The sequence below is a fragment of the Gymnodraco acuticeps genome, unplaced genomic scaffold (genome assembly GCF_902827175.1).
Source record: "Gymnodraco acuticeps unplaced genomic scaffold, fGymAcu1.1, whole genome shotgun sequence".
In the NCBI taxonomy this organism is placed as follows: domain Eukaryota; kingdom Metazoa; phylum Chordata; class Actinopteri; order Perciformes; family Bathydraconidae; genus Gymnodraco; species Gymnodraco acuticeps.
Genome location: NW_022990949.1, coordinates 501,853 through 515,025, shown reverse-complemented (window position 1 = coordinate 515,025; position 13,173 = coordinate 501,853). Strand labels below are relative to the sequence as shown.

Here is a 13,173-nt window from a genome sequence, read left to right as displayed (position 1 = left end):
TCTTTTTAAAATATCCTGGCTTTGACTATTGATAAATTCATTTGTTTTATTAGATCTAAAATGGTAAGACTTAAGATCGATCAGAACAAACGGAATTTTTCCTGTCATACTAAATATAGTCTTTGGGCATTTTGTGTGACCCTCGGTCTCCACTGATCCTCCTTTGTATAGATGATGTGTAACACTGGATGATAATATTGATCTGACTGATGTTAATGGTGTTCTTTTCTCGACTCACCTCGCTCCAGAAGAGCCTGATTGTCTTTTTCTTCTTGTTGAAGAGCGGCGGCTCCGAGGGAGGAGGCGCTGGATTTGTGGCACCGAAGCAAGGAGGGGGTGGGGGGGCAGCAGCCTAGCATGGGGGGGGGGGCGGAGGGTAGCGGAGGATGCAGGGCGGGGGAGGCGGAGGGGGCGGCAGGTCACCACACCCTCCCATCAAAACAGCATCCAGAATGTCTTTGTCATCCTCGTCCGTCAGGTCGGTGAAGTTGATGTCTCCGATCCTCAGCTCTCGAGGGCTGGCCAGGAGCTGGTCCCAGATCGTGTCCGATTCCTTTTTGGGTGGGGGAGGAGGGGGCTCATTGGCCGGGACATCGTGGTGAGGGGGGATCGAACTGAGGTCCTTGATTAAGTTTCCAAATCTCTCGGCCAGCGGTCGGATGTTGGAGTGGTGATCTGATTTGTCAGCCTTGTGTTCGCTGTCCTGCTTATCGCCCAGTTGCACGTCAGCATCCTCCTGAGTTTCTTTGTCCTCCCCTTCTCCTTTCTCTTTCTCCTTCTCAACGTCTTCTTCTTCCTCCTCTTCCTCATCGCTGGGCTTCTTGTTCTGGGAGTACAGCATGTCCAGCATGAACAGCTTGCTGTTGAGGAGTTTGCCGCACGGCTCGTTCACCTCTGCCTCCTTCAAGCCTGGGAAGGAGTTCGATGGTGTTGAGAGGAGAAATATATTAGAAAGACGTCACACTTTAATTGTTAATAGTACTGGTTTAGTGTTTTGTTAAATTAATAAAACTATAACCACCTAATTAGGGCTAAACTAAAAACCTTAAGTTTTGAACAGCCAGCCTGCAACTCAAACTGGAGGTGTTGTTTAAGAGGTAGAAGGCATACAGGAGGCAGGAGGGTCTGCTGAAAGAGGCTATTGAATGTATTACGGTAACGGTAGCATTTGGTGTTTTTGGAGCTTGACCTTTAGAAAACATCAAGTATTTATCTCTCAATAATTTCCACAAAACGTTGTGCTTTTTCTTTTTTGGTCCAGCATATATATCTCAAGCTGGATTTACACTTCTCTAGGCTGCATGTCGGAAAAGTGATTCAGGTGTTTTCAATGTTTGTTTTTGTTTTCCTTTTAAACACGCATCCTAATCGGAGTGAACTTGCCTTTTTATGCACAACATGTTGTGGAGATCTGGGAGTGGTGCCCAAAAAGTAAAATCATTCTTATGGTTAAAATATAGGGTTAGAAAAGACCAAGATCCTAAAATGTTAATTATAGAATTGTGGCTTGAATCTAGATAAAAAACATTTATGGCAGCTTCTGGAAGCTGCACGAGTTGCTGTTCAAACAGACTAAGACTCCATTATAGGCAACCAAATGAAACGGTCCAAAAACTAGATGTCTAAAATTTTTTGGAGACATTTGGGATAATCGAAGTACACAACAAAATACAATGAAGGTCTCGTTAAGGATTAGATTCACATCAGAACTTTACAAGGAATGCAACTCGAATGTTGATTCAAATTGCAAAAACAAATCTACCCACCATTGTCATTGACTCCCCTCTCCTCTCTCTCCAGAGTGCTGCTGGCGGAGGAGATGCTGGAGGCCGAGCAGTTGTCCTTCTCATTCACCTCCTCATTCTGTCGCTCTTTGTCACTCAGGATCCCGCTGTCCTCCTCCGCCTCCTCTTTGTCCTTCTCCGGTTCCGGCTCACACTCTTCACTTTCCTCCTCCTTTTCTTCTGCTGCTTCCTTCTCCTGTTCTTCCTCCTGTACTTCCTCCTGTACTTCCTCCTGTACTTCCTCCTGTAGCTCCTCCTCTTTCTGTTCTTCCTCCTCTTCGGCAGTGGCCTCTTTTTCCTCTGTTTCTACACTGGCACTGGAGTCCTCAGCCTCTCCTGTCACCAACAAAACCAATCAGTGTTACTTAATTCCCTAAAATTCACATTTATCTATGCAATGAAATACGGTTTGGGACGTGGTTGTCTTTGATTTCTGCCCATGGGACGCCCCTATATCAACACACTCTCACACGCACTGATAAGAAAAAAACACACCGCCCTATGCACTAATGTAAACAATATGGCAGGTACAGAAAGCCAAGTTGTTGCAGGACCAGGATATGAACAGGAAATGAAGAATTAAGTTCCTGTTTATGTGAAAACACACACAAACACGTCACTCTGCAGTACAGTCCATGCAGTGATGCAGGCGGCTTAGAATAACACGACACAGTGAGGCCTCATACACTCACCTGAGTGAGCTACAGTACCTCAGCTCATGGCTGTGCATGCGCTCGGCTCCAAAACAAGGCTTTTTTTCTTACACAAGATGTTTTGGCATTACACTTTCAAAAAGGCCTTTCAGAAACCCATCTGACCCTTTCACCTATTTCCTCTCTCTGTGTATTTGTTTCTTTCTAACCCCCTGACAGTTTCCCCTCCTCTCCCTCAGTATTTTCCACACTCTGTCTCGCCTCGCCTTCTTTTGCTCGCGCCAACATTGTTGTTTAAAGGGCAGAAACAATTTAAAGGTTAAGCATGATTGCTTTGGGGCGCACTGTTAGGAGTTGCACCGGGGACCTTCTGGTTTGAATTATAAGTCCCCCAAACATTAGGAAGAATTCAAAGTCATACAAATGCTCTGAAATCTCTAAAACATCTTTCAGCCGGAGCGATTCAACGCGTTGATATTCAGTTATCACCTTTACATAGTCATTTTAATTGTTAACTCTCACGCTGGATTTAGATTGCCTGACTTTACATGCGGACAGAAATAATTTATTCAATTACTTCTAAAAAACAACACGTTGATTTTATTTCGTGTTCATCCACGATTACGCAATTAAAACCAGATTTGTTTCACAGTAACCTTTTTAAAATATATTTTCATGAGTATTTAAAGTAATAGTAATGGTACTAGCAGGAGAACATGTTGTAGTCTAGTAGCTGAAGTGATACCGACTACTCATGTATGTTTTAATACAAAACCTAATACAATTAGCAACAGTATTGTAATTACCTCTTTTAAACAAACAAGGAGACAATGTTACATTTCACAATACTATGTTTAGTTGATTACATGTCAGTCTAACATCTTGTCATCTAATCAAAACCCCACAAAGACACAAATTATTTCAGAGCTACTCCATCATACAGTATTCTCAGTTCACCTACCAGTTTCAGAGGCGGTGTAGGGGGTGGCGGGGGTCTCCGCTTCGAGGTCAGCGTCTGCGTCTGCGTCCTCATGGGAGGCGAAAGAGGATGGGGTGCTGCTGCGCGATGACGAGGGCCAGGCCTCCGCGGGTTCGAAGGTCAGGCCGAGGTCAGGGCGAGTCCTGGACACCCGGACGTGCTCTCTCTCGTACTCCTCCGCCGCCTGGCGCTCCACGTTCTTATACCTGAAGGAGAGGGAGGATCAGAGGAGGCAGGAGGAGACAATGCACCTTCTGTGTTGCCCTTTCTCAGCAGAGCTGAACTCAATTTTGGTATTTGCCAAAATGCCCTAAACTAAACTAGTTACCACTTGTTGTCCATTTACTTAAATTCATCACAAACTTTCAACCTTTTTACTTTTCGAAACACTCATGCCACCACATAAGACCAACCTCACACCTACACCTCGCCTCACAACGCATTTCATCACTCATTTCTTGCAGTCTAGAGATCCACCATCCTGTCTAGCTTAATGTTCACCTATCACCTGCAGTCCTAATGTGCGACCAGAGGGAGTTTGAAAAATAAGAGAAACTGTAAGCGTGTTGAAGAAAGAAGAACAACCTCAGAGAAGAATAGAAGAGATAAGGAGAAGTTAATGTCAGCGAGGCTGCGGAAAGGCCAACCATCAGAAGTGAATCAAAGTAAACCTGTTCAAGATGTGTCTCGATCAGCTCTCCTCCCTTGTCCTTTTTCTCTCTCTTCATCTCCTTCCTTCCCTACTAAATCTTACCATCCACCCTGGGAGCCAAACACAGATTTCGGGCACTTTGTAAACTCTCTCTCTCCACCTCTCCCTCTCTCTAACCACTCCTCTTTCCCACCATATCATGAATGTGTAGAGCTTCTGTTCAGAGCTCATTAGCATCAAGCCACTTCACAGGTCGGATGAAACTGGATACTAATACACATATGTGTGTGTCTGTGTGTGTTAATACGAGTGACAGAAAGCAAGTGACACACGTGTGCTGTGTGCTTCACTTGGCTGTATTTCTTAACACACTTAGATATAAAATTAGTTCAATTGTAGTTATGCTATTTACTTCCATAAATCACTTTTTGATAAGCCGTTTGCGGCGAGTGTTTTATAAGCTGCACTTTAAATATACAGTAGCTGTTCTGTGTCATTTGCTAATTAGCACTTTGTAACCAGCAGCTAACCAATTAGCACACAAAAACAGTGTCTAGTGGCTTCAACAAACCTAAAGCGTTTGCTACTGTAGAAGCTTAAGGAAACCAGTTTCCGGTAAACTCTATTATATACGCCATGAACAATTATTTTTGGACTGTTGACTGATATTTAGGCCATCATAACACTTTTTGCCACTGCGCTGTACACAGATTTTGTCAGGTTAAGAAGGTAGGGGGATAAACTGAACCACTATATAATGTAAGGGTAATTCTAGTGTGATCCTGAATCTAAGCGTGACCTCATTTACCCTCTCGAGTAACGTCTTGTTTCTCGTGAGTCCCATTTGCATAGAAACATAAAAATGAGCCTCATGAAAATTCTTTGTGTGTCTTTAAAAGTACATGTGCTTGAGTAAAACGAGTGTGTGTGTCGGAATGTGTATTCTGTGTGAAGAGCTTAACAAATCTCTCAGAATGAAGCCAAAACAAACAAGCCCTTGGCAGAGTGCTCTAGTTAAAAATGCTGCTCTTTAAGAAAGGAGAAACAGAGCAAAGAGAAATCGGCTAAGCATCCCCCCAACCTTTTTAACCTGAGAACAATTACTCTATTACCGGACTTCCCAAACCACAGGCTGAAACATATTCCCTGTGGGTTCAGATGTTGAGTGTGTGTTGTTTTAACTTAGTGCACACACTTACCTCTCATCCCGCGCAAGCCTGGCCTCTTCCATTTTATCCACATAGTCACGGCTGTGAGAGACACACAAACAAAACAATTTAGAGAACAATAGTCATACCCTACGGCAGGATTGTCCACTTTGCTAAAGAATTCAGATAAAGAAGTTTTGCCGCTGTTAGCTAGCTAACGTTCCCTCGAATGGGAGACAACACTTCGCCAGTTAAAGCTCCAAAGCTTGTGGAAAAATGATATGACCCTAAATACATTCATTTGTATTCATATTGGAAGCAGTGATGTGTGAGGGTAAGCAGTATTTTTAACTCCTTTATCACAGCTGACAGTGGCACATATTTACAGACCAGTTTTTGTTTGAGTGTTTTTTGTCATGATATGATTTTTCTAGTTTGTTTGTGGTTCTCTGTTTTTTTTTAACAATGAGAAGTGGCTTTTAAGTTACCAAAGTTTAAGAACCCCTAATCCAAATGTGTGACTTGGAGTCTATTTGGATAATCCAGATTCCTGTGGCATCTCACCTGTGCTTGTTCCTCTCCTCTCTCTCTATCCTCTGCAGCCGCTCCTCTCTCTCCCCCCGACGGCGCTCTCGCTCGGCCGCCAGAGATTCCTGGTGTTGTCGATGCGAGGAGGAGAGAAGACCTCCCAAAGCAGGCCTGAACAAGTGTGATGCAGTGATTAATAGTGATACATTGGGTTTATAAAGCACACTACTTCAGAAACAAAGTTTAAACATTTCTTCCTAGAGCGAGAAATGTCAATGATTCTTCCTAAAAATCTGTTCTTAAATGCTAGTTTATCCTTCTGCAACATTGTGGGACAATATGAACATACAAATAGCTAAATCTGTCTAAAACACAACACATGTTTCCTGCATCAACAGAGCTTCTATATGTGTTTGACACGCCATCAGTTATGCTTTAATGATTGTATTCTCCATGGAGGAAGTAGGAGCAGCTGCTTAGTAAAAAGGGGACCAGAGAGCTGAGATCACTTTCCCTTCAGTACGTCATGGCCATGAATTCACCACATGGCTGCACACAGTCCACACTTGTTACACGTGAGTGTGTTTATGTTTGGTCGTGCAAACACATGTGAAGATGTTGTATGTTTACCTTTAGAGTGCACGTGGGTGTATTTTAAGCATGCTTTCATGTGGAGGCTCTCACCTGGAGGTTGTGGGCGTACTTGGAGTGCTGAGAGAGGAATAGGACGAGAGACCGCCATTCCTGGAGAAAAGAGAAAGTAGTTGACAGTAAGTGACCCCGCCAGTGCATCATTGACCAGTGCAGGGCTGGTGGCGAGAAATGAAGCCCGTGTTACATAACAGGAATGCTGTGTGTGCGACACTAAAGTGATCCGAATGTATTTATAACTGCTGTGGTGTTTATCTGCTTATGTTTGTGGACAATTCCAGAAAGGTGTCTCACTTCATTTACAGTCCGCTGTGAAACTGAAAATAACTTTTGCTCAAGTGAATATATTTTTTGAAGCTATGTTATTTAAGTGTTTGGAACAAGACGAAAATAACAGAATATAAAAATGCACGATTAGCAAACAGGACTTTAGATCTAAGCATTTGAATATCGAATAATAACAAGCAAAATAAGTTTAGGCTAAACATCTCACACAGGAATACAAAAAGTGAAGTTTAGAAAATGCAGAAAATGATCATACAACGAAGCAAAGAAATATAGGTGCTGTACTAGAGGTGTGGTTGACAAGGAGTGAAAAGCTGTGACAAAGGGAAACAAAGTGTGGATTTTAAACAAGTGTGGCCAATCAACGCGTTGACAGAACTAAGAAAAAGAAATGTGAAGAAACAATAAGTGATAACAAGAGTGTTGATAGGCTGAAGGTGAGAAGCTGTGCAGTCAAAGAAGTGAAAAAGAACCGGTGTAAAGGGAAGGTGATGAAAAACAAACGTGGTGCCAAGAGACCAAGCTGGAGCAAGGATAAAAGCTAGAAGCACAAGTGAGAAATGAAAAAGCAGTTTTCTGTGCTTCTTGAACTCGAGGGAGGTTGAGTTCTGCTGTCCGCCTGACCTGGGAGACGTTGCTGTTTTGGGTGACTCCTCGCTGGGTTTGGGTGGAGCCGGGGGCGACGGCTCCTCATCGAGGTCGTAGGAGAAGAGGTGGAAGGGTGAGTGGGGCAGGTAGGGCATGCGTTCGGGGGAGGGGCGGGAGCTGCCGCGCGATGGCGGGCTGACCTCCTTGGTGGCCGGGACAGTGACGATGGGCCTCTTCCTGGCCAGCAGGGAGGCCAGGAGGGAGGGTGGGGCGGGGGGGCTGAGAGGGGAGGACACGGGAGGAGATAAGGTGGGGGTAATGGGGGGGTGGATAGCGGGTGGATCAGTTTGATTCCTCTGCTCCTCTTCTCTTAGACTCTCCTTCCTGGAAGTGATGGTGATGGACTGCACGGTGGATCGGTGAGCTGTAGATGGAAGATGTGTGGCGGGGCTAGGAACAGAGGAATGGATCGAGAGGAATACATTGATGAAACTTGGCAAATGAAATAGAAGCAATACCATATGTTCCCCTGGGAGACTTAAAGGGATAGTTTGAAATGTTTTAAGAGGGATTGCATGAGGTACTTTGCCTTCTATTTTTGGTCGGCAGGCTCTCAGTTTGGAGAAACAGACAGAAGTTACATCACAGGAGAAAATACATCTATCGCTTGGGACTTGGTACTTTTGTGAATCCAAAATATCGAAAGTCAGATATTAACACAACAAAAAAAAACGAATCAAGGCAATGGAACGCTAGTGACTTATGGCCCGTCCACACACAGGCATGAAAAAAATCTTTCAAAGCTTCGCCCATTCACTTGAATGGGGTGACGTAGAAGATTTTGAATCTTCGCCGAACTGCATTGTGGGGAGCGGAGCATGGTTTTGCAAGCATCGTGAGCATTAAAAGTTGAGCAATGTTCAACTTTTGATGCTCCCGATGCTTTCGAAGCTGGCATCAGCCAATCAAATCCTGTTTATGCAAATCCCGCCAGTACAAGCGCAAGCCAATCAAACCGCGTGCAAGCTGGGAGAGCCAGACCGCAGTTCATTTCCTCATATTCCAAACGAGAAATTACGGTAGCAAATCACCCGGTTCTTTACGACCAGAACTATTTACCGGGATACAAACCGGAGGAACCAGGCATGGAGGGAGGTGGCAGAGACAGTGGGTGAAACTGGTAGGTTTTCGCCTGTTTGGGGAGTTTATATCCAGTTTACTTCGTTTTAACATTGCTATTGCTTTGTATGTCGGGGGCGGGAGATTCATGTGATTGGTTGTTGGTCGCGTTGCTCGCAAAAAATCGCCAAGCTTCAGACACGCCCAGCATCAAGATTTTTCAAGATTTGTTTCATGCCTGTGTGTGGACGGGCCGTTATGTGTTCTGCAAGATAAATGCAGATACAAGTCTGTTGGCTTTGAAAAGAGCACACACCACAACACAGACTATATCACCCCTTGCTGCTAAATACCAACAAACTATGTGAAATATGTGCAATATATAAATGCCGTTAATAACTGTGTAATATATACCTGGCTACTAAATCCTTAGAACTGTTCCAAGGTGTGTATTTTGTATTTTGTAAATGGTGTAACTTGCTGCTGTTAAATACCAACCACCTATGTGCAATATGTGCTAGATGTGCAATATATATATAGACGCCGTTAATAACTGTGTAATATATACCTGGTTGCTAAATCCTCAGAACTGTTACAGGATGTGTATTTTTTTTAATGATGTAACTTTTTATTATATTCTTTTATTATATCATAACTTAGTATGTCACATATTTAACATATGTAACATTAAGCTCTCTGTGGCTCTTTTTCCTGCTGTAACTACGCAAATGTCCCCTCCGTGGGACTAATAAAGGTATTCTGATTCTGAGATGGATAAAACAGCTGCAGTTACTTCAGGTTCAGGTTCAGGCATGTCTGACAGCAAGTGGTGAAGACATCTCATTAAAGAGTACACTAACTGATCATGATATTTTGGTTACGTTGTTTTCAAAGGTGAATAAAATATGTTTGCTACTCCTCTTGCTCCATTGCTTAGCTGTAGTTCTGGTACTCCTGTCTTGTCCAAACTGGGGGCGTGCCAGCCACTATCTAATGAATGAATACACTGACAACGAATAAGTTCCTCATACAACCCCACTTCAAACATTAGAACTATCCCCTTTAACATACATACTGTAGGCCCCCAGGAGATCAAAACAACCCAAAACTGTGATATAAACCTCCTAGATATTGTTTATTACAAAACCGCTGGATATGACTTATTCTCATGTTACCACCATTTCCTAAAATACCTGAGGGTGCTCAGTTTAGACACTGAATCAGCCCCCTTTGGCTCATCCGAGTCAGATTCAGTCTCTGGAGTTTCTTCCTCCACTTCCTCATCCTCTATCTCACCCTCACATTCCTCCTCTCTGTGGAGGCAGGGGGGTGGGTGGATGAATGGATGTATTTAAGGGAAGGGTTGAGGGAGAAATGAGGCAATACAAAAGAGAAGCAGGCACATGGAAATCAACATGTTTTTTAAGAAATAAAGAGATGGAACAGAGGAAATGGTAAAGAGAGAGATCGAGGGGTTAGATGAGAAATAATTATTAAAATGCACACAAAATTAGAGCTGCAACACTCTCTCTTTTTTTAAGAGATTAAGACAAATTAAAGATTATTCAGTTGCAGCCTCTCAAATATGGAAACATTTGATTTCCATATTTTGAACACTTTGCTTGGGAAAGTTTGGGAATCAAGACTTTTAAAAACATTAGCTTTGACTTTGAGAAACCGTGATGAAAATGTTTTCACACTTTTCAGAAGTTTTAGAGCCCAAACAATTAATCTAATAAATTAATCTAATCTTTAAAATGGTCAAAATCAATAATGGAAATAATCATTAGTTGCAGGTCTATTATTAAAACTATACAAATGTGTATGATGCTGAAAGACAAAAAACAAGACATGACATCAGACAGAGATAAAGTAGTAGAAAAACGAAAGGATCAAGACAAAAGACAACATGGTAGAAAGGGGATGAATGTTTCCCATTCCAAACGCCATGCCTCCAGTTAGATAACATGCACAAGTACACAAGATATGATGGAAAGGAAGAGGGGAAGGAGGGCAGGAGGAGAAAAAGGTGACGCTGGAGAACTGACTTGGGATCAGTGTCACCAAACAGCCTCATCTGGAGAAACAAGATGTTTGTTGTTGCAGTCGAGTCGACGCGTGCTGCCAGCTTCCACAAGACCAGAACCGTGTGTGTGTGTGTGTGTGTGTGTGTGTGTGTGTGTTGTGAATGGTGCTGCCAATACCGGTAATGTCAGAACTTAAACAACTTCCACCCATCACCCCATTCAATGAACAATATGCAAGAGACTTTTCTGTTATTGTTGTATCGTTCTGTGCTTTGGGATGTTGAATTGAATAATATGAGCTAAAGCAGGGGACCTAATCTGCTTATGTAACGTTACACACTGACAGGATAAAGAGATGAAGGGAGGACATAGAGAGTAACAAAGATTTACCTGAGTCCAGCTACAGCCAGCTCCTCATTCTCTTTTTGGTGCGCACACACAGCACTGAAATAAGCCTGTGCTGGTTTAATAACGTGTAAGCTTGTATTATTGCAATCCCCGAAAGGCTAGTGCAGCTGGGGATAACTTTTTCTTTTATCTGAACAAGTGTTTAATAAATAGAGTTAAAAGAACACTCAAGAGTTTTTTATGTGACCAGGGAGCTGTTAGGTGAGGAGCAGCGGTAGTGGGAATTAAGCATAAGGTCACAGCTGCTGGCCTTTTTTGCAGAGACATCTGGACTTACATGGATTGAAGGAAACCTGAAAGTGCTCTGGAGCAGAATGATTCGGTACAGACAGTCAGAACTGCATCCTTGGGCTCAGGTAACAGGTGATCACTAAATATTTGGCATCAATCTTTGTTTATACCTTGTGAAACAAACACCTACTGACACTTTCTTAAAGGTCCCCTATTATACTGTTTTTCATCCATATATTATAGGTCTCAGATATATACAAAACATGTCTCTGACGTGTTTGGCTCCAAACACCAAACAGATCATTGCAGCATCCCATAATCCCCTCTGTTTCAGCCCTGTTTCAAAAGTGCTGATTCTCTGTCTGTTACTTCAGATGAAAATAAGGAGCCCCTCCCCACGCCCCTCTGAGAGAGATTTGGTTACAAAAAACACAGTGGTGCTCTAGGAGCAGATTCAGGTGATAAGGTGGGGGAGGGTTACCTTGGTTGGTGATTGGCTAATGGTTACACAAGCCAAAAAATCGTGACGACATCATAAAGTGGCCAAAATCTGATCAGCTCATTTTCAGACAGGTTTTTATTGAAATGGATCAGGACAAAAAGAGAGAGAATCTTTTTTCCTGAAACGTTCAGAATCTCTTTACACAGAGGGGACACATGTTGATGTATAAAAGACATGAAAAAGTGGATTTTGCATAATAGGTGACCTTTAAGTTGCACTTTTACTTGTGAGCCTTATCTCACCTCTCGCTCATGTCCTCGGCTCTCTGTCCATAGACTGACTGCAGGCCTCTCTGTGGGGACGCGGGGCTGCAGGGGGAGGCGTGGCCTGATCGCCCCAGAGAGGCCCTGCGGCTCCGCCTCCTCTCCAGGCCGTGCTTTTTGTCCCCGCCCCCAAGGCTGACTCGTCGGCGGTCCTGGCGTCCCATTGGTGGAGGCTGGCTGTCATCGTCCCCGTCTTCATGCCGTAGGGTCATCTGAAGCGGGAGTCATAAAGGGTGCTTCAGAACTTTAGGATGAACCAAATGTGCTATAAATTCATTAGAAATACTGGACGTAAGCAGCACTCACTGGCTGGTATCTGATCTTTAATGAAAGGCAAATATCAGCTTGCAATATTTTCCCTGTTATCTTTTGACTAAGTGTTTTACAAACCTCATAGATGTTGAGCTGCTCAACCAAATCCAGATCAGTTCCTCTCCGGCCCAGATGTCTTTGGGACACTGTGTCTATGCCCTGTTCCTCAAGACCATCCACCATGTCGTAAAATGAGTCCTGATCAGGCAGTGCAGCCAGCGTCTACAAGAAGAAAAGGAGACCGATGAGTCGAATTGTATCAGAGGTTTTGGAACCTTCTGGCAGCTATTTGTTGAAATATTGCATATTCAGAAGGGGTGTACAAATTATCCCAGTCACGGTTCTGTTCAAAGCTCAATATGTTTTGTTTCAGGAACTTCAAGGACATTAAATTGGTGATCTTTCTAATTTAACTTTAGACGAGTAAGCTAAATAAAGAGAAATAGTAACAGTGCCAACAATTGACTTTGTCCAGAGATAAACTTTCACAATAAACTGCAATCTAAAGTCTACTAGAATCCACATTGAATGCTCCACCTTGTAATGAGACGAGAGCCAAACGGTGTTGTTTGTGTCGCCGTTTCAGAAACAATGCACTTATTATATTTATTTGATATCTGTCATGATGGGAAAACTCCCTGAAACACTACCACTGATATTGGACATTTTGTGCATGACTGAAGAATACAACTACAAACCTTTTCATTTATAAGGAAATAGCAAAGGAAAAGCATATTTTATAGTATCGGTGGTCATATCAGAGTTATATAGAGTAGTTCAAAATGATGATAAAAAGTACATAAACATTCAGTATAGACATTGACACCTTATTGATGAGGGTCATGGCGTACACCAGCAGCTCCGTGTCCACTCCATCCTTCTCTTGCAAGATCTCCATAGTATTGGACCACGACTTGCATCCTGGAAACGTTTGCATTAGAAACAAAAACATGAATAGCTTTGTGTCTAACCAACCACCCCTTCCTATACAGTAGGTCCATCTTGTCCAGAAAAAATGACATAAGCTCACAGAACAATGACTG

The 13,173-nt window shown here is 43.0% G+C and overlaps 1 protein-coding gene across 1 annotated transcript in view; it reads right to left on the bottom strand.

Annotated features, from left to right (window-relative positions):
• The window catches only part of fhod3a (formin homology 2 domain containing 3a), a 61,111-nt gene that overhangs the window by 14,598 nt on the left and 33,340 nt on the right, over window positions 1-13,173 (bottom strand). The window contains 10 exon segments of the mRNA XM_034235050.1: window positions 239-909; window positions 1,767-2,120; window positions 3,399-3,622; window positions 5,268-5,318; window positions 5,781-5,915; window positions 6,429-6,488; window positions 7,305-7,718; window positions 11,798-12,030; window positions 12,209-12,352; window positions 12,957-13,051. Of these exon segments, the coding sequence (XP_034090941.1) occupies window positions 239-909; window positions 1,767-2,120; window positions 3,399-3,622; window positions 5,268-5,318; window positions 5,781-5,915; window positions 6,429-6,488; window positions 7,305-7,718; window positions 11,798-12,030; window positions 12,209-12,352; window positions 12,957-13,051 (2,381 nt within the window).